This window comes from Anser anser (assembly GCF_964211835.1).
Source record: "Anser anser genome assembly, chromosome: 16".
Taxonomy (NCBI): domain Eukaryota; kingdom Metazoa; phylum Chordata; class Aves; order Anseriformes; family Anatidae; genus Anser; species Anser anser.
The window spans coordinates 15,579,463-15,600,568 of record NC_139737.1 but is presented as its reverse complement, the minus strand read 5'-3'; the positions used below and the strand labels follow the sequence as shown (position 1 = coordinate 15,600,568).

The window sequence follows — 21,106 nt, the reverse complement described above, 5'->3', positions numbered from 1 at the left end:
CCAGCACCCCACTCTGCTGCTGCACGTGGGTGCCTGTGGCAGCCACAGGGCCTGGGGGGGGGGCTGCAGGGCCATCCCCAGTGACCCCACAAAGCTCAGGGAGCCACCAGCAGCCCCTGGGCCCCGGCCTGTGTCCCAAGTGAACTCTATGTAATTAACACCATGCCACAGCTCGGAGCCCCCTGCACCTCACACCTCTTCTTCTAGCCCCAGAAGTGGACTGAGGTTGCACAGGATGCTGAAACTCCTCCAAACGCAGTTGAGCCCCACAGCAACCTCACTCCTGCCTCCATGCCACAGTTTCTCCTCTACCCACAGCAGTGCCTGGGACCCAGGAGACACTTGAAAGCCCTCAGTCCAGCTCATCTGCCCTTCTGCGTCTCATCCTAGCACAGAGTTGGGAACATATCACATTCTTTGAGATTTTGTGCCAGAGACTAGGGAGGGGCTTGGCCTGACAACTGAAAAGCTGTTTCAAAAAGGTAAAAGGGAATGACTGGAAAGAAGGACTAGGTAAAATCATGGGAAGACTCATTCCTCTGTCACTGCAACAGCTCTGATGAAACTGTCAGCCAGCACTGGATCAGGAGAGAAGAGATTTTACAAAAAAGGCTGTTATCTTTTTGTTAACAGTACAGGGCTGGCTGATAAAGCCAACAAGCAGCACTCTGACATCCTGTTTAACATGACATGCCATTTTTGTTTAAAACGTGCATCACATGAGATAGACATGACACATCTTAGATGGTTCAAAGCTGACAGATCTCAAGGGATTTATAATGCCTTTCAGCTCAGCCAAGTGTAGGAGAAGGATCTGTCAGTGAAGTGTCTGGGGTAAACCTAGAGTGGGAGACTGTTTCCAAGAAAAACGTGGGGATCACCACACAAACTGTATTGCTATGAGTGCTAAGTGCAATGTTGATCCCAAGCGGTAACAAGATCCCTTGATGTATAAAATTATCAGAGAGAAGCATGGAAGAGACCTTGGTCTCTGGGCACAGCTCTTAGAGCCTTACCTAGACAACACAGCCTGCTCCGACGTTCACTCTCCAGGGACGACACAGTAATTTCGGACACGAGTTCAAACAAGAGGCTCCAACATGATCAAAGAACAGAAAATAATCCTGATGATCTGATATTTGGGGGTTGTTTCCTATTCCATACATCATGTGGAGGGCTATGTGGGAACCAGATCACTGGGGGGGGGTATTTGCACTGGGCAAACACACCGAATGGCAAAGCAACGCAGTTCCATCTGGCTGACAAAGATAAAGCAATATCCAATGGCTGGAGCTGAAAATTAAACACATTTTCAACCTTGAAATAAAATGTGAGTTCACAGCAGAACAGGGAAATGATGCCTGGTGGGGTCACTATTGCTCGAAGTATTCCAAGAGAGATGAGCCGCACCCTGGGCAGCCACTTCTAAGGCAGCGTCTTGCAAATGTCCTGTCCTGCATACGCATATGAAGGGGAAAGAAGAGCTGCAGCACTTCTGTCCCATCCATCTGCGGGGTGAATCACAGCAGAGCTCTGAGGGGGGCGGGGGGGGCTGGCTGCAGGCTCTGCTCATCCTCTTGTAGTCCCACTGATAAAGGATTGACAAGGCACAGTCCGCAGGAGGAACTAACAGGGGCTGGAGGCATTCTGTTGCTTTCTGCACATCTGGGGCACCTGGAGCACATCTTGCCTGGTCAGCTCTCTGCAAGCAGGAGACCTCAGGCTCCTCAGAGAGCCACAGCAGCACTTGATGTATGTTTGCTCTGCACTGGAGGCTCTGCTCTCCCCCATCTCCTGTGGTTAGGGTAGATGGTTTTGTTGTTCCCCTGGTCAAGAAAACTGAGATTCCACAGCTGGGAAAAGCCATTCTGAGGAACTGATGGAGAAGCTCCAGGTTGCTTTCCTCTGCTAAATATCCAAATGCATCAATTACAGTTCTACTCTTTCAGTAGAGCATTACTGACCCTTCACTGAAACCGCAGCTTGTTCATTACTTGGCATTACCTAAACCAAGCCCATTCGTATCAGCCAGTTCATTTCTTACTCTTGCTCTGCTCTCCACCATGCTCTCAAGTTCAGACCCAGTGCTGCTATGGGCAGGGCTGCACGGCAAGAGCACAGGCAGCACTGCTGTAGTGGCTCACGTTGCAAGAAGTGATTCGAGAAAGCCACTGAAAGCCACATGCTCAGACCTCACACTGTAAAGACAGACATTTCCAGACAGAAGGAAATGGTTATGTCGGGTCATAGAATGGCTCGGGTTGGAAGGGACCTTAAAGATCATCTAATTCCAACCCCCCTGCCATGGGCAGGGATACCTTCCATCAGACCAGGTTGCTCCAAGCCCCATCCAGCCTGGCCTTGAACACCTCCAGGGATGGGGCATCCACAGCTCCTCTGGGCATCCTGTGCCAGTGCCTCACCACCCTCTGAGTAAAGAATTTTTTCATAACATCTAATCTAGATCTACCCTTTCTTAGTTTAAAACAATTACTCTTTCTCCTATCACTACACTCCCTGACAGAGTCCCTCTCTAGCTTTCCTGTAGCCCCCCTTAGGTTGCTGGAAAATCGCTATAAGCTCTCTAGAGCCCTCAGGCTGAACAGTTCAACCTCCAGGCTGAACAACCCCAACTCCCTCAGCCTGTCTTCACAGGAGTGGTGCTCCAGCTCACTGACCATCTTCGTGGCCCTCCTCTGGAGTCACACTAGTACACGTCTATGTCCTTCTTGTGCTGGGGTCCCAAGGGCTGAACACAGTGTTCCAGGTAGGGTCTCACAAGAGTGGAGTAGAAGGGGACAATCGCCTCCCTCACCCTGCTGGTCACGCTTCCTTTGATGAAGCACAGGATGCAGTTGGCTTTCTGGGCTGCAGGCGCACATTGCCAGCTCATGTTGAGCTTCTTTTGAGGGTCTTGAGGCTGCACCATGGTGTTTGATCACCAAGTAATGCTCGGCATGCCCTTGGGGCTCAGCAACAGCACTTCTCCAGAGGTGCTCCACCTGCACACCACCATCTTCAAACAGGTCGAAGAGCGTGAGGCTTCAGCATGGCTCACTGTCCTTACCACTCACCTTGTGCCATACATCACCAAGTGCCCAGCAAAGCAGCACACAGCCGTGGGGCTTGACCACCCTGCAGGAGTGCCAAGGACTCCCCCAACAGCTCGCCCAGCCCAACTCACCTCTCCTGAAAGTCACGCAACGCAGGCACTGTGCTACTCAGTCGGTGGAGTCCTCTGACACAGAACGGGCAGTGACCATGTGTCCCAGGCTGCAACCCACCAGCTGGTCCAAGGAGCCAGCACAGGCTCTGTCTTCGTACCATTAAAGACAAAGACCGCTGTGGCTGAATGATGCCATCTACGTCTATATGCTGTGCTGCAAGAAATGCCTACAGAGAGCATATGCTGCAATGCAGGCATGGGGGTGAGTCTGCAGTGCCCCATTCCCCAGGCAGAGTAAGAGGGGCAGCAGGAGAGCAGGGCAAGAGCTGTGTGTGGACCCTATCAGAAGCTGAGGACAAACTAGGAGCCTCAGCCCAACAGAATCCAGATGCAATTAAAATCTGAACATCTGGTATATGTGGGGTATTTAGACATCACACACGCTGGAAAATACATGTACTAGTCCTCTGAACAGAGAAGGCACATGCAAACATGAGATAAAGGGTCCGACTAGACAGATGGAGTGGGAGAAGGCAGCGTCGCCTTGCAATGCAATTCTGCATTGCAGAGGTCTCAGGACAAACCAGCAGCACTGCGCCTCCACCGCCGGGGACAGGCACTGCAGACCAGTGTCAGGGACAAGAACCACAAGCTGGTGACCGGGGATGAGACAGCTGCACAGACTACATCGCCAGCTTTCGCTGCCACAGTCAGGGCACTGGGCAGCCACAGGCAGCGCCAGGCAGTCTCAACATCAGCTTTAGCACTGGACTGACCAGCAAGCAGGTAGGTCCCTGTGTGATGATCCACTCTGCATCCTGTGATGCCCCGAGGATCAGCCAGGCAATTCTGCACTCAGAGTGGAGTAAAAACCCTCATAACTATCCCATCCAACGTGTTCACGTGGTCACCTACGCCCCATGAGCTCACTGCACAATGTCCCCCAGCACAGAAAAGCCCTGAGAGTATTCATAAGCCAGTGAGAACTTTGTAGCCCCCTCTCCGAAAGCAGGGTTGCATCTCTGCTCCCACTATAAGGTTCTGTTTGGCACCAGCCAGAGCCAAACAGGCACTGGGAGCCATGAAATGTCCTCCCCCACTCAGCCAGCCCCTGATGCTGTCTGAGGTCTGTGGAGAGGCCAATTCCATGGCAGCCACTTTCTCTGTGCAGAGAGCACAAGTGCTCCCTGGCTGTTTCAAACAGCTTTTCTTTCAATCGTGCAGCCTTGGTGCTGCACACAGGCACACTGGTGGCGAGTACTGGTGCAATGGCAGAGAGAACACGCAATACCTGAGTGATTCTGCAGAGCCTGGTTCTGGCCGTCCTTCGTTGGTGTGATGAGATCCCAGATAAAACTCTTTATCTTCTCATCCCCTTTGTAGTGTTTGACGCAATAGACCAGCAAGGCCCGACAAATCATCTCCATGTCCTTCTCATTCAGGTGCCACTTGAACCGCCCATGGGTCAGGATATCTTTCCAACGTCCCCAGCTGAAAGAGCAGTAACAGAGATGCAATAAACACTCCTGTGCAGCTAGAGACCTCGTTGGCACCTCTCTCCACAAGCTCACACAGTGGCACAGCTCCCAAGGATTAGGGGTGTTATGCCGCCATATTATAGGAGCAGAGATGGGGAAGAGGTTTGCATGGGACTGAACAGGCCAGAGGGAGGAGCAGATGCTGGATGCCCTGACTGCCAGCTCGTGCTTTGTCCCCTAACTCTCCTTCCAGTCCAAAAGTTTGCTTAGAGCCTAACAATGCAGGTCCCACTAGGGAGGTCATTGCTTGAAGAAGGGAACGCTGCTTCAGGCATTCATTGCTCCGGATGGACGGAAAGTGACTGTGGCAGCTGGAGGCCCATCTGTGAAGTGGGCTGTGGTTGTTGTCTCAAGGAGGGGGTGAGACTCACCCGAATATGAGCAGATTCTTCTCCACGCGGAAGCACTCAGCCCGCAGGTACCGCCGTGTCTTCTCATTGAAGCGCCGTGAGCGTGTGGGTCGCTCATCCGAGTCACTGTCCAGCTCAGAGAACTCCATCAGCTCGTCCTCCTCGAAGGAGTTGTAGTGTTTGGTTTGCTTCCGCACCCGGGGCCTGTCAATGACCAAGCTCTCCTACAGGGGCATAGAGGAGAACACATCCAGGTGTGGGTGGAAACACCTGCCCTTTATCATGGCACAGTAAGTCCACCATGCTGCTCCCTGGCTCTGTTCACAACTCCCAGTACTGGCTCACCAGCCCTGGGGCTGTTCACCACCTTGCCACTAGGATATCTGCTCCAAATTCATTCCACGTGGCTTTGTCTGCACACACGAGGTAATTCCTGGCCAGCGCAAAATTCATCCTGAACAATCACAGGCTGAAAATCAGGCTGTCAGGGTTCAAACTGCTGACGTTCAGCACCTGATTCAGCTCTGAATTACACTCCTGGCTCTCCCAGAAATGCCTGGGACAAGCTGTGCTGAAGGTGGTGTAATTTATATTGAAGGGGAGGTAGGTGGGAGGAAAGAGAAGAGGAAAGGCGTCTCCCAAGAAGGTGCAGGAGGGAGCAATATGAAATTAAATGGTATGTACATACTTCTTTTTCTTCCCATCACCCTGCCAAATGTATCTATGTCATCAGCAGCCCAGCTCTGGGCAGAAGGAGAGGGCTGGGACCCCGTCTGTTCTGCCTCCAGACATGCACTGAGTCACCAGCATCCCCTCAGCTCTCAGGCACAGCAGGCAGGGCTGAGAACAAGAACGCTGCCCATGGGAGATGCCCCCCAGAGGTGCATGGGGAAGGTTTGGCAGCTTTGCTACCAGCTCAGGGGAAGCCAAGCACCAGCTCCCTGGAGCTCCAGCTGCCACATTCCCCATGGTTGCTGTGTGAAGGAGCCTGTTTGCCAGGGGGGCAACAGGCAAGACTGCTGGAGCATCCATTCACGGTCTGCATCCCCTTGCCCAGCCATGGTGATGGGTGTGCTGGATCCCCCTGGCTTTATTCCTTGCTCCCATCACTAGCCTGAACGCAGGACAGCAGAGCTGCAAATGCAGATGGAGAAAGGAGCAGCACAATCCAAGCCTGTCCTTGCTTGCTCCACCGGGCCAGGAGAATCCCTGGGAGGCTCCCCTCACTCCTATTCACGTTTGGATTTTACAGTGGTTTGTTTCTAGCAAGCAAACTCGGATACTGAGCCTGACCCACATGGCCTCTGAACAACCCCCCAGACTTGGGTGAATGTGGGGCATTGTGTATCAGCTGTGGGGCACACAGGCCACGAGCTGGATCTTACCTTTTCATTCTTGGCATCTGTATCGAGCTCTGCTATTTTGGCCCACTTTTGCCAGAAGTTTGGGTCATCTAAGGAAATGTCAGTCCTGTTTCCTGACGCTACAAAGCTGGCCTGGGAGTGAGAGAAGATGAGTGAACAGGATACAACCCACCATCCAGCTATGCTTTCCCCCCACAGAGATCCACAACACATCTGCCTGCAGCGAACAGTCTGGCTGCCACGCAGAATCACAGAATGGTTAAGGTCGGAAGAAACCTCTGGCGGTCATCTGGTCCAATCCCCTTGCGCAAGCAGGGATACGTACAGCAGGTTGTTACACCCTGCACTGACACTTGCCAGTGGGCTCTGTTAGAAAAGAAAGCTGAGCCCCAATCTTCTGCATTTCTGCCTGGCCCACTGGAAACAGAGCCTGGGGTTGTGCCACTTGTAAGTGGAGGAGAGCCAGGTGGCATCCCCGTGACACCAGCCACAAGCGTGGCACAGAGCTGACTCCTTGGGCTCCCTCCAGTGGGCAGGCTGCAGGAGGCTGCTTATGTGGGGCTGTCAGGACCCCAGGGCACACAGATCCCCGCAGCATGGCAGCAAAGAGCTGCTGGCATTATGGAGGCCAGCAGCCAAGTCCTGCCACTTCCCCAGGGGTCTTCCTGCAGAGCCAACTCCTATGGCAGAAGAAGAATGGGGCTGGCCACAGAGGCTGTGGCCAGGCTGTGCTGAAGGTACCACACTACCTTCCCACGCTGCTGGCAGCCTTGGTTTCCACCTGCATTTCTGTTTAGCAAAGCATCACACCAAGGCAGCACCAGCGTCCAGAAAGACAGGGAAGGTAACAGACTCCAGGTCAAATAAGCTCAGGCCATGAGAACAAGATTAGCCCTGTGAGTTTTCCCAGACACGGAGCTCACCCAGGCTTTGAATTCATCCATCCTCTCCTGGGCCTGACTGCCCACAACAGCCCTGGGGAAAGGCTCCAGCTCTGATCAAGGCCTGCTGCCTCGGCAAGAAGCCCTGAGCACAACAAAAGACCAAGCCCTCCACCTGGGATTGGAGCCTGCACCTTGCCAGCACAGTGCCCTGGCTAGGACACGCAGCAGCTCCGCACCTCTCAGCACAGAGCATCTGCCCACACTGCTGGCCCAGGGACAGAGCACACCCTGGCACTGACTGGCACTTGGAGCAATGTCCCTGCTCTGCTTTCTCGCCAGCCTGACTCAAAGGATACGTGAATCCAGGCAAAGAAAAAGCTAGCAAGCTGAGCCCTCCTGGACAGCCACACACAGAATCATAAAATAGTTTGGATTGGAAGGGACCTTAAAGATCACCCCGTTCCACCTCTGCCATGGGCAGGGACACCTCCCACCAGACCAGGCTACCCAGGCTACCCAAAGCCCCATTCAGCATAGCCTTGAACACGACCAGGGATGGGGCATCCACATCTTCTCAGGACAACCTGTTTCAGTACCTCACCACCCTCTGAGTGAAGAATTTCCTCCTAATGTCTAATCTAAACCTACCCTCTTTAAGTTCAAAGCCATTATCCTATCACATTATCAACCTACCCCTATCCTATCACTACACTCTCTGACAAAGAGTCCCTTCCCAGCTTTCCCATAACCCCCTTTAGGTCCCAGAAGGCCTCTTATAAGGTCTCCCTGGAGCCTTCTCTTCTCCAGGTTGAACAACCCCAGCTCCCTCAGCCTGTCTCCATAGGAGAGGTGCTCCAGCCCCCTCATCATCCTCCCAGCCCTCCTCTGGACTCGCTCCAACAGGCCCATGTCCTCCTTATGTGGGGGTCCCAGAGCTGAATGCAGGGCTCCAGGTGGGGTCTCACAAGAGCTGAGTGGAGGGTGAGAATCACCTCTCTCGCCCTGCTGGTTATGCTTCTTTTGATTCAACCCAGCATACAGTTGACTTTCTCAGCTGTACGCACACATTGCTGGTTCATGTTAAGAGCTGGCACAGCTCTCAACCTGCCCAGGCTGGCAGTCCCCTCTTCCCTGCTCTGCTGACATCCTGAGACAGGATGTCCTGTTGCCTCCATGTCCCAGCAAGGTCTCACTCCTGGGCACAGAGGGGTAGGCAGAAGAGTCTGGCCTCTAGGCAGACACAGCTCCAGTCAAATGCAGGAAGAGCTCAGCCCAACAGTACTGCACTGCCCCTGCCCAGAGTGTTCCCCGCCGCCATGGGAGGGAGTCCCCTTCCCTCCCAAAGAGCACGGCACACCTTGGCAAAGGTGGAGCCCTTCCCCTCAGACTGGATTGTGATGGTCTGCGTCCTGCGCTGGAGGATCTGGTCGATGTCCTCCTCGCAGAACTTGGATCCTTCATCCTCCTCATCCATGAGAGCACCGTAGGCACCCTTCCGCAGCAGGTCCTCCACCTCCATCTTTGAGAGCTGCTGAACCTGTCCAAAACACAAATGCATCAGCAACCGTGCCAGCTGCTCTGGGCACTGGCATGGTGGGAGAAGGCTCTTCTCTGCCCCGGGAGGGAGGGTAGAGATGCCCCAAGCTAGCCCAGACCTCCTGCTGCCATGGCAGAGGTCACTTCAAAACGCTGCTCGAGGGACTCAAGAAATTCAGCCCTTGTCACCCAGACACAGCACCGCACATGTCTGCAAGCCCCATGGCAGCACAGGGACAGCCTGCCAGGCTGAAGAGCAGCAGTGTGAGCGCGTGGGACTGGGCTCTCACTCCCCGGGAGCCTGCCCAGGTCTCTGCTCCAACGTGACAGTCACTTGCTTTTCTTCCAGTAGTTACCCAGCCTCTTCCTCTCTCCATTCTGCTTTTCTGCTCTGCTCAGTACTGCACAATGCTCTCAGAACAGCCCTGCATGACTGCAATGGACTGGGTGGCCTGCTAATATGGCCAACAAGCTCTTCTCATGAGGGACAGCAGAGCTGCGACACAGGCTTTGCCCTCTTTAGCCCTTGGTAGGAGAGCAAGATACAGGCAGATGTTGGCCAGCATCACCAGGCAATGGACCAGCGTCCTTGTGACAGTACCAATTGCTGCAGAAAGCTGTGTGGTTTGAGCCCAGGTGGGGTCCTTCCCACCTTGAATGCGAGGCTTTTATCCCCACCTGGGGACACAGCCCTGCACGCCTGCCCCTGTCACACAGGCAGCAGAGGGACAGGACGCAGGGGAAGGAGAAGCGCTCTGCCACATAGCCTCCTGCAGCCCCACTCTGACAGCCAACCTACCCCATTGGTGCTGCCCTTGCGGTTGATGTCCTGCAGCACAGCCTTATCCAGGCCCAGTTTCAGGCTGGCCTTGTCAAACATCTCCCGCTCATAGGAGTTCCTGGTGATGAGGCGATAGACCTTCACTGCCTTGCTCTGCCCGATCCGGTGGCAGCGAGCTTGAGCCTGGGAGAGCGGAGGGTACAGCTTCAAACACAGTGAGCCCAGCACGATGGGGGTGGTGTGGCTTGTGGTACCCCTACCAGCAACCGCTAGTCACCCACCAGAGCCAGGTCCTCTCCCACATCCCAGGGCACCCTCCCTGAGCACTTGTGGCTGAGCTGGCACAGCTCTGGCTGCAGAGTAAGAATCAGACCCATGCACTCCTAGGCAAGGACGCAGGGCTCAGGCCGTAGCCTTTGCTCTCTTCAACCCCTCTATCAGGAGGAAGGGGCCAAGTGTTGCCCACTTGTGCTTTTACAGCCACAGTGTGACCTCCCCCATGGCGCGTGCCTTCTGCTCACACTCCTGTCAGCTCTCCTAGTGTTGCACCCCCCCGTGCCAGAGCAGCCAGGTGCTGCTGCGCCCCTCTCTCCGGCTGGCAGGGGTGACGGGAGCCACACTGAGGGACCTGCATGCGGTCTGTCCCAGCCTGGCCCATTACCTGGAGGTCGTTCTGTGGGTTCCAGTCTGAATCAAAGATGATGCAGGTGTCAGCAGCGGTCAGGTTGATGCCCAGCCCACCTGCCCGCGTGCACAGGAGAAAGACAAAGCGATCTGAGTCGGGCTTGCAGAAGCGGTCAATGGCAGCTTGGCGCAGGTTTCCTCGCACCCGCCCATCAATTCGCTCGTAGGTGTACCTGGTCCAAGAGGGTAAGATGTGAGAGCAGGGTCACAGCAGGGCCTGAACTAGCTGCAGCTACAAACCCCTTCTTGCTCCTTCCCCCAGGCTGTGTGCGGGCATGCAGACAGCCAGAACTAGGACCAAAGGAAGGGCCTGTCTCCATTTGGTCACTCCTAGGACTAGCACAGTAGACCAGGAGCCCTGCAAAATGGCCAGGTCAGAACTGCCCAGGTTTGGAGTCTCTGCACCCATCAACAGTAACTTGTAACTCGGATCCTTTGGTACATGGATGGGTACAGAATAGCCAAATCCCCACCCTGGGCTGTTTCCACTCTGTTTCCACGGTTTCTACAGTGCAGGATGGACATGACATGGAGGAAATGTGGTGAATGCTCAAGCCTGTACTAACCGCCTCTGAATGAGATAGTCTTCCAGGATGTCAAGGCAGCGCACCATCTGGGAGAAGATGAGCACCTTGTGCCCCCCAGCAATCAGCTTAGGAAGGAGTTTATCGATGAGCACCAGTTTCCCGGCTGCCTGGATCATTGCCTGCAGCTGGAAGTCTGGTGCCTCCGGGCTGTGTGTTTTACGAAAGTCTTCCAGGATCTTCTCCTCCGCCCCTGCCAGGTGAGAAGGGATGTGAGCTCTTGGTGAGGCTGGCAGTGCAACTGCCCCCAGCCTCCTGCCCACGGCAACAGCATGCAAGGAACAGAATCCATGCAAATGATTGGATCTAGGGAGGCTGGCTAGAAACCTCCAGAAGCCCCTCTGCTCCTGTGACTCTACTCCTTCAGCGCCAGCACCAGCTCTTGACAGAACAAGCCATGTTGGGATGCAATAGAGGATTCCACTCTAAAATGCCCCGGACACAGCTGTACATGGAGAGCCTGGGCAAGACCCTGAGGCTGGCAGCGCCCACCAGCAGACGGCACTTGAGGAGAGCTGGGCTGCCCATGAGGGCAACAAGGCAGATCGCTGCAGGAAGAGGGCCAGAGCTGGGTGAGCCCTGCAGGCAGTGACCAGTGAACGGTGCAGTGAGACATAACCCCCCCACCTCCTGTGCACAGCCCTCACCATTGATGAGATATGGGTGATTGCAGCACTTCCGCAGCTCCATCATGGTGTTGATGAGGTTGGGCATATTGTGCTGGTTGGCACCCTTGGACAGGAAGGAGAAGTTCTTCTCCAGAATCGCCCGGTAGTATTTCTTCTGGATGTTGGTCAGCTCCACCTCAATGATGGTTTCCTGCTTGGGTGCCAGATTCTTCTCCACATCATCCTTCAGCCGTCGCAACATCATGGGCTTCAGGATGGACTGCAGCTTCTTCACCTGCCAGAGCAAGCGCAGAGATTCACTCCCTGCATGGCAAACACATGGTGACAACAGCAGAGGGGCCTGCAACACAAGAGCCTCTCTAGGCTGGAAACCCTCTACAAATGGCCCTGAAGAAACTGCACTGCTGACAACCAGGGCAACTTTAGGATCTAGCTCCCCTGGAGCAGGCATGTGTGAGTGGCTGGCCCTGGGCCATGAACTCGCACATTGTGGGTAGCCTTGGGTACATGTGTCTGCTGCAGGAGGAGGAAAACTGGGAGCTTTGCTAGCAGCTGAGATGATGGGTGCTCCATGCGTCCATGCCTGCTCCCCTAGGATGATGAAGCCAGACACCTAAACAGCAATGAGGCAACCCAGGGGACCGTGCTGCTCCCCACTACCCATGCTCAAGGGGAACTTTGGAGGATGGTTCCCCAGGGTAACCTGACAGGGTGACAGATCCATGGACTTACTGACCTCCTCACTCACCCTCTGGTCTTGGGAACAGACCAGATGGGAAAGCTGGGTGTGCTGAGCTGCTCAGGCATGCAAGGAGCAGTGTGGAGCTAGGCAGGGAGAAGACCCTGGCCTCGGCACAGGCTGGTCTCCTCTCTCCAAAGCAGCACTGGCCCATGGGCTCTGTCAGAACTTTGCTTCTCCTGGCTGAGCCCAGGGCCGGCATGCAGCACTGCACCTTGCAAGGGGCAGACCTTTAAGCAATGAAGGGTCTTGTTCACTTCCACAAAGTATATCCGAGTGTGTGCCTGGCGTGGTGACCAGGAGTGCCGGTGACCTGTAGGAACAGTCACCAGCCTCACTCTTCTAGGTACCTGCTCCTCTGTCTTCAGGTCCCCAAACTCCTCCAGGAAGGCCGTCTCTGAGGGAAACTGTTGTGGCTCCAGGAAATTCAGGAGGCTGAAGAGCTCCTCCACTGAGTTCTGTAAGGGGGTGCCTGTCAGCAGCACCTTGTGCTCCTGGGTATACACAGAAAACAGGTTGAGGGCTCAGGCCCACTGGCTAGGTCCAAGGGGCCCTGAGATCACAAAGCTCCTTTTTCTTCCAGACCTAGAAACGCACTGTGTGACCTGTAGGCACAGGCACTCCCAGAAAGGCTCTCTTGGCCGTGGTGCCAGCCCTTATGCAGCTGCTGCCATGTGACACTGCCATGTGGCCCTCAGCACACTCCCCAGGATGTATCCCAGTCTAGTTGTGCAGCAAGAATGGGCAACACTGAGAACCCCACACTGCCCCCAGGGCTCAGCCCTGCTCTGGCATGAGACCCTCGGCAGGGTTGTGTTGGCACATGGACAGTGGTGCTGACAAAGCCCAAGCCCCTGTACACCTGTGGGCAAGATTTCCCCAGTGCTTTGGCAGATCAGAGCACTGTTGTTCTGGGCGCTGCCTCCCAGGGCTCACCAGCAGCTCTGTCCCAGCAGTGCCAGAGCCTGGGGCACCCGCTCACTGTTCAGGCTATAAACCTCCTGCCAAACCTAACACAGGTAACGTCCTCAAGCTTCACAAGCTATGAAAGAAGGGCAACTGTACGGCTGAGAGGCTCCCATGGGACTTGTGCAAAGGAACATGAGGGTTACGAAGGGGAGACAGCAGCAATTCCCCTTAGGCCCAGGCTACTCACAACCCAGCAGGGGCCTGCACAAGATGCAAGATCACCGGAACATCAGACTGATAATTTCTGGGGACTTGGTCCAGCTACAGCTGAGTGTGACCAAAGCTGGGTAGGGCTAGGTGATACAATATGCCTGATGGCCCTCAGCACAGCAAACAGCCACACTGCTTTCTCCAGGGCTGTGAAGGATCTGGACATCCAAATCCACATCCCGGATCAGCTCATTGATCTCTTTTTCACTACACACAGTCCTGCACCCCCAGCCCTGCCACAGACTGGTCCCGTGCCTGGAGAGTATTAAGAAACCAGCTTGAATATGGCAGCCCTGCTCACCACAGGGTACAAGGCACACGGCAGCGAAAGGATGCTCTGCATGGCTGCCCAGCCGTTGCCTCTGTTTGCTGAAGCAGCCCAAGCTGTGCTGCAATGGCCAAGTAGTGTTCTGCTAGGGAGCGCGTACAGATGCGAAGGACATAGGAGGAATTGTCTAGCTGTGGGTTAATATTCATTACACGTCAGCAGAAAAGAGTTTGTGATGGCTGCAGATCACCAGTGCCCCATCCATCGAAGGGCCCTCCATCAAACTGGCACTCCTCCGGTGACCTGACGGGTCTTGGCCAGTCTCCCCTCTGAGACAGCGAGCTCTCAGCTCTGGCCCTGTGCTAAGCAGCTGGCAGTGACACCTGACTGCTTGGCATGGCCACCTCTGGCCCACCCTGCTCTTGCATGAACCTGGGCAGGACGTGCTCACCAGGGCCATGAGTTTCAGCCCCTCCAGCAGCTTGCAGTTCCTGTTCTTCAGGCGATGGGCCTCGTCAATGACAACACAGCGCCACTGGATCTTCTTCAGCTCTGGGCAGTCAGCAAGGATCATCTCAAAGGTGGTGATAACCACCTGGAACTTGAAGATCCCAGGGAGAGGGTTGCCCTAGGGAGACATAAAATGTATGCAGTGCTTGACTCCTGCAGGCAGCAGGACACTGTCAAACATCCTGGCGGTCCACACAGGCTGGCCACCATGTCAGTGTTAGAATCTGGATCCTGGCTGTGATTCACCCCGATTCATCTCCCTCACTCAGTGAGCAGGTTCCTGCAAGCCTTCATGCTGGCTGCATGTCTCCAAACCAGATACTACTTCAGGGCAGAAAAATAGGCCTGGGCAAGAGCTGTGGCTGGGACTTAGCTGCATTTTCCCCCTTTAGCAAGAATGTGGCCTGTCCTTCACTCATACACTGTGCACTCTCAGCCCACACCAGCAAAGGGGTCTTAAAATATCATCTTGCTCTCTCTGGATAAACCACAAGCTCCACATGCAGTGAAGTGCTTCCCAAGTAAAGGAAGCCAGAGCTGGAGGACATATTCTGGGAGTGCTGTGTGCATCAGTCACCTGTGTGTCCCTGTACACCATCTCATACTGCTGGATCATCTGCCGGCTGATCTGGCTGCCGTGGTACACGATGGCATTCATCTCCGTCCAGGTGCGGAACTCCCTCTCCCAGTTGGTGATAGTGGAGAGGGGTGCGATGATGAGGAACGGGCCATGGATGCCCATCAGGAAGATTTCTGAGAGGAAGGTGATTGACTGGATTGTCTTCCCCAGCCCCATCTCATCAGCCAGGATGCAGTTCTTCCTGCAGAGATGGACAAGGGCAGGTTAATGCAGCTCTCAGGGGCAGGAACCACCCTGTCACTAGCTCCTCGATGTGATGTCAGGCATGTCACCTCCCCTCACACCTCTCTGACTCCATGGTGTGGAGGGTTGGAGACATGAGGACAGTGCTCCAAGTGGCCCAAACTGGTCTGGGTAAGCCAGACCACCCAACTTCTTGCAGATGACGGCCTTAAAGTTAGTGTGAAAGATGCTGCCCTTCAGGTGCACACTAGCCTGTGAACAATGCATCTGATTGCCTGCTGCAGATGAGGACATCACAGAATCACAGAATCATCTAGGTTGGAAGAGACCTCCAAGATCACCTAGTCCAACCTCTGACCTAACACTAACAAGTCAACCACTAAACCGTATCACTAAGGGCTACACCTAAATGTCTTTTAAAGACCTCCAGGGATGGTGACTCAACCACTTCCCTGGGCAGCCCATTCCAATGCCTAACAACCCTTTCAGTAAAGAAGTTTTTCCTAATATCCAACCTAAACCTCCCCTGGCGCAACTTTAGCCCATTCCCCCTCGTCCTGTCACCAGGCACGTGGGAGAACAGACCAACCCCCACCTTGCTACAGCCTCCTTTAAGGTACCTGTAGAGAGCAATGAGGTCTCCCCTGAGCCTCCTCTTCTCCAGGCTGAACAACCCCAGCTCCCTCAGCCGCTCCTCGTAAGACTTGTTCTCCAGACCCCGCACCAGCTTCGTTGCCCTTCTCTGGACTCTCTCGAGCACCTCCATGTCCTTCTTGTAGAGAGGGGCCCAAAACTGAACACAGTACTCGAGGTGCGGCCTCACCAGAGCCGAGTACAGGGGCACAATCACCTCCCTAGACCTGCTGGCCACACTGCTTCTTATACAAGCCAGGATGCTGTTGGCCTTCTTGGCCACCTGAGCACACTGCTGGCTCATACTCAGCCGACTATCAACCAATACTCCCAGGTCCTTCTTGGCCAGGCAGCTTTCCAACCACTCATCTCCCAGCCTGTAGCTCTGCTTGGGGTTGTTGTGCCCCAGGTGCAGGACCCCGCACTTGGCCTTGTTGAACTTCATACAGTTGGCCTCAGCCCATCGGTCCAGCCTATCCAGATCCTCCTGCAGAGCCTTCCTGCCCTCGAGCAGATCGACACACGCACCTAACTTGGTGTCATCTGCAAACTTACTGAGGGTGCACTCAACCCCCTCATCCAGGTCATCGATAAAGATATTAAAGAGAACTGGCCCCAGTACTGAGCCCTGGGGGACTCCACTAGTGACCAGCCTCCAACTGGATTTGACTCCATTCACCACGACTCTTTGGGCCCGGCTACCCAGCCAGTTTTTAACCCAACAAAGTGTACGCCAGTCCAAGCCACAAGCAGCCAGTTTCTTGAGGAGAATGCTGTGGGAAACGGTGTCAAAAGCCTTACTGAAATCAAGGTAGACCACATCCACGGCCTTTCCCTCATCCACTAAGCATGTCACTTTGTCATAGAAGGAGATCAGGTTCGTCAAGCAGGACCTGCCTTTCATAAACCCATGCCGACTGGGCCTGATCGCCTGGTTGCCCTGCAAGTGCCGCGTGATGACACCCAAGATAATCTGCTCCATGAGCTTCCCTGGCACTGAGGTCAAACTAACAGGCCTAGAGTTTCCCGGGTCAACCTTCTGGCCCTTCTTGTAGATGGGCGTCACATTTGCTAGCTGCCAGTTGACTGGGACCTTCCCCTGATAGCCAGGACTGCCGATAAATGATGGAAAGCGGCTTGGCCAGCTCCTCCGTCAGTTCTCTCAGTACCCTTGGGTGGATCCCATCCGGCCCCATCGACTTGCGTATATCCAAGTGCTGTAGCAGGTCGCCAACCATTTCCTCGTGGATTATGAGGGCCACATCCTGCTCCCCATCCCCTTCCACCAGCTCAGGGTACCGGGTATCCAGATAACAACTGGTTTTGCCGCTAAATACTGAGGCAAAGAAGGCATTAAGCACCTCAGCCTTTTCCTCATTTCTTGTAACTAAGTTTCCCCCCGCATCCCTTAAAGGATGGAGATTCTCCTTAGTCCTCCTTTTTGTGTTGATGTATTTATAAAAACATTTTCTGTTATCTTTAACGGCAGTAGCCAGACTGAGCTCCAGATGAGCTTTGGCCCTTCTAATTTTGTCCCTGCACGGCCTCGCAACATCCTTATAGTCCTCCTGAGTGGCCCGCCCTCTTTTCCAAAGATTTGGAAATCTCTTTTTTCTCCTAAGCTCAAGCCACAATTCTCTGTGGCGTTAATAACATGCGTTATTTCTGCATTCCTGCCACAGGAATGGGTCACCCTCAGCCTGACCAATACCAAAAATCAGCTGTATTTTAGACCCATAGCTAAGCCTATACTATCTCCAGAACACATCAGCATTCACCAGGGAGAAACATTCCTAAATACTCAATTGTAAAGCTAACACAAACAAAATTTTTCTGGATGCCGCCTGTCAACTCCAACACGGGCAGCTCTCAGCAGCTGCTGTCAGGCCCCTCCTTCTTGGTTCTGCTCCCCCAGCCCCACTGTTCTGCAACAGCACGTGCTGGGGCCCCACTGCCAATGGGACACTTCACAGGAGCCCAGGGCTCCAGCCCCTCCTCACCTGTTATACCAGTTAAAGAGCAGCCAGTTCATTCCTTCCAGCTGATATTCCCGCAGCTGGTTGCTGTTCTTATACTCCCGGGACTTCTCCAGTTTCTGCCAGGACTCAGATGCTGGGCGCTCCTAGGAAGAGAGAGCAGGACCAGGATCCATGGAGATGAAAAGACTACTGCCCAGTGTGGCCAGGCCCTGCTTCTGGGACTGCACACCAGGACAACACTTTAAAACTGCCAGTGACACTCAGAAGATTCACAGAGAGGTCTTGGCCTCTGGATCCCACCCACAGATCCCACTAACATCTCCAGAGGGGAGGATACTGGGCTTGCACTGAAATAGCAGGGACACAAAGGTCACCACTGCCGGGCCTTAAGAAAACACAGATAGTCCCTTCCTGCCCAGGGCAGTGAGCTGCCAGCTGGGTACGTTACCTCTGGGTACGTTACCATGTGCTTGATTTCTGGAGGGATCTGGAGGGCTTCAAACTCTTTAATCTTCCCTGGGTCAACATCTTCCTCCAGCTCCCAGGTGCTCTCCTCATAGGGCAGCGAGCACCACTTCACCAGGTAGTGAGTCACCTCCTGCAGCACACAGAGAGACTTGCAGACCAGTGCCGGGCTCACTCTGCTCAGCCCCAAGGTGCAGGCTGCAACTGAGACTGAATCACAGCAATACTCAGTGGCCTTTGAATCCCCCTTGTGCCAGGGGCCCCCCAGGAGTAGGGTTCAAGCTGTGCAAGGCTGGGAAGGCCTGGGGTTGGTCAGAGATGACATGTGATGGATATGCTGGGTCCAGATCTCCTGCTGAGCTTCCCTCCCTCTGTGGGACAAGTGAGTGATGTAGCCACTCACCTCCCCGGTGTCAGGGTCTTTCGTGTGAGCCACCTCCAGAATTCGATCTACCTCCACGTAGTCCGGGTTGAACAAATCCTCATCAGGCTGTGAGATCAAAAAGAGAGGTAAATTCAAGGTGATCCCAGGATTAAACAGATGGTGGGTGCAAGAAAACAGCTGTGGGACATCTGTCCCCAGGATGCTGCTGGCTGCGCACAGCATACCAAGTGCCCATGGACACAGGTAGGTGACATCTGTCGCTGGGCATGGGGATGCAGGGAGCCTTGCAGAAGGCAAAGCCCTCACTTTAGAGCAGCTGCTGGCTCCATGCTGCCCTTGCTGGGAGGCAGGACTGTCTGTCCCAGCCCATCTGGCCCCGAGATACAAAGCCCTGAGCTGTGTGCTCCAGCTCATATACAGCACCCAGAGCTGTGACTGCCACAGACCGGAGCCACACATCGCACCACCGGGGTCTCTCCAGTTGTCCCCTCATACACCCCAGTCCTCTACAAGGACTTGTTCTCTCTTTCTGCTTCTCTCTCCCTCCCCACTTTCAGCTCAGCAGTCACCAGCACCAACTGCTCACGAGGCAAGGGCTCATCCTCACACCAAAAAAGCCTGGGGAGGATTGCGCTTTAGACTAGCAGTGGTCCTTTGGAGAGACACGTGTCTAGGGCTTGGGAATGAGAAACAAACAGGCTTCTATGTTCACAGCTCCCCAAGCCCCACTTAGTCACAGGAAAGAGCAGTTTTTCCTTGCTAAACTGTTAATGGTATGATGTGTTCCAACGCATGCTTTTTCTTTGCATCCTGGGAGAGACCCCAAGCAGACTCAGGAGTGAGAAATTTGACACACACACCCAGCTTTGTAACTACAGCCATGGAGAAATTTTCATAGCCTACTGGCCCAATTTACACTCCTAGGGGACAGCTTGAGGAGATCCAACAACTGTCTCTAGAGCAGCAAGATAGATTATAGAACACCTTCCATATTGAACACAATTAATCTGCTTACAGAGCAACGTAGGCAGGACCTGCCCTAAGCCCAAGTATTTATAGGTCTCTCTCCTGCAGCATCTCCATGATGATCTCTCCCACAGCTCCACCATGAGCAGGCACATTCCCCAAATGAACATATAAAGCACCTTCAGCACTATGTGCTGCCCTCCCTCCCATTGAGCAAGACTTCCAGGGTTGGCAGTACCCAGCAAGTGACATCTGTCACCCTGCCTGTACCTCCTCTGGTGACACCATGGGTGTTCAGGGCACTGTCGTGGCTTGCTCAGCCAGAGCACTTGGCCCAGCTGTGCTGGGAAGGCAGTGGCCACGCGCTGCACTCAGCTCTCACCTCTGTAAAAATATGCTTCATCTGAGCCTGCTTGTTCCGGAAGCGCTTTATCTTCTGGGATATCCTGGGATCCTTCTCCAGCTCCTCCAGAGTCGCCCATTTACAGTGCAGGTAGGAGCTGCAGAGGGAAAAAAAAAACAACAAAATGTGACCAAAGAAGCCCTTGGGCAACAACCCCATCCACCATACAGACAAGCAGGAAGCTCCCAGCAACCCAGAGAACATCCAGCTCATGCCTCGCCATGTGGAGCCCCAAACTGAAGAAAGCCATGGCCAAGACTGAGCACTGCAGCTGCAGTGGCTTGCCTGCCCTGCACAGACTGGGCCTGGCTTGGGAGGGCAGCAGTAGCAAGGCAGGGATGCCAGGGCTGCAGCTCGGGCTGGGAGCACGCAGACCTCGCTCCGGCACACACAGTGTGCACCGCCGTGGCACAGAGGACCACAACACTGCACGTACAAGTTCCTGTACTTGACGTAGAACTCCTCCATCTCAAATGTCAGGCCGCCGGGGTGAGCCTGAAACCAAGGGAAGGAGAGTTAGTTAGTGGCACCCGGAGACCGTGCAGAAAATGGGGGGCAGGCACTTGGCGTGGCACCTGTCTCGCAGGCTGCGGCCCTGGAAAACACAGTGCAAAACCACCCTTGAGGATGAGGGGACTCGAACACCTTCTGGGGACCAAGACCAGGCCTGACTCCTCTCCAGAGGCTTTCTAGTGCCCAGGACAGGAGAGGCACCACACTACTCCCCAACCCAGAGGGATGATGCTCTGGGTACACCCCAGCAGCATCCTGCAGGAGCAGGTGTAAGGTATGGCATGGCAGCATGGACTGCTGCTGCCTCTCCCATGACTGATGAACAAAGGTAGCCAGGCCTCACCCCTCCTCTGCCCAGGGACCTTCAACCCCACTGGCAGCTTTGTCACTCACCTCCTTCTGCACCATCCTAGAAGCAAGGATCTTCTCGATGATATTGGCATCGTCCTCAGGAGGCTCCTGGGGACAGTGGGAAGAGAGCAGTTTTGCTGGTCTCTGGCACCCTCAGAACATGGAGTGGCTGCTTGTCCTCTCCCAGCCCACCAGCCCAGAAAAGAGGAGGAAGCTTAGGAGCTTCTCCACTGAGACTGAAGGAAGGAAGGTCCCTGCCACCAGCAATCTCTGTTGCTGCCACCTGCCCTTGGCCAGGGTGCTTGGAGGGGGACAGGACCAGGGTGATGACATGGATGTGACTGGCAAAGTCTCCTGGCCTACTGGGGCAAGTGAG

The 21,106-nt window shown here is 54.6% G+C and overlaps 1 protein-coding gene across 16 annotated transcripts in view; it reads right to left on the bottom strand.

Moving 5' to 3' along the window:
• CHD6 (chromodomain helicase DNA binding protein 6) overlaps nucleotides 1-21,106 on the bottom strand; it is an 89,914-nt gene that overhangs the window by 22,883 nt on the left and 45,925 nt on the right. For 9 of the 16 annotated variants that reach the window (XM_083801291.1, XM_083801293.1, XM_083801305.1 and 6 more), the window contains 17 exons: nucleotides 20,773-20,838; nucleotides 20,303-20,361; nucleotides 19,846-19,963; nucleotides 18,516-18,602; nucleotides 18,096-18,245; nucleotides 17,669-17,790; nucleotides 14,790-15,033; nucleotides 14,154-14,330; nucleotides 12,606-12,749; nucleotides 11,535-11,790; nucleotides 10,870-11,080; nucleotides 10,281-10,476; nucleotides 9,638-9,802; nucleotides 8,660-8,839; nucleotides 6,440-6,550; nucleotides 5,076-5,278; nucleotides 4,455-4,657 (listed from right to left, as the gene is read on the bottom strand). In XM_083801291.1, coding sequence (XP_083657417.1) covers nucleotides 4,455-4,657; nucleotides 5,076-5,278; nucleotides 6,440-6,550; nucleotides 8,660-8,839; nucleotides 9,638-9,802; nucleotides 10,281-10,476; nucleotides 10,870-11,080; nucleotides 11,535-11,790; nucleotides 12,606-12,749; nucleotides 14,154-14,330; nucleotides 14,790-15,033; nucleotides 17,669-17,790; nucleotides 18,096-18,245; nucleotides 18,516-18,602; nucleotides 19,846-19,963; nucleotides 20,303-20,361; nucleotides 20,773-20,838 — 2,692 coding nt within the window. The remainder of the gene's footprint in view (nucleotides 1-4,454; nucleotides 4,658-5,075; nucleotides 5,279-6,439; nucleotides 6,551-8,659; nucleotides 8,840-9,637; nucleotides 9,803-10,280; nucleotides 10,477-10,869; nucleotides 11,081-11,534; nucleotides 11,791-12,605; nucleotides 12,750-14,153; nucleotides 14,331-14,789; nucleotides 15,034-17,668; nucleotides 17,791-18,095; nucleotides 18,246-18,515; nucleotides 18,603-19,845; nucleotides 19,964-20,302; nucleotides 20,362-20,772; nucleotides 20,839-21,106) is intronic. The other 7 variants (XM_083801290.1, XM_083801299.1, XM_083801304.1 and 4 more) reach the window with 3 other exon arrangements.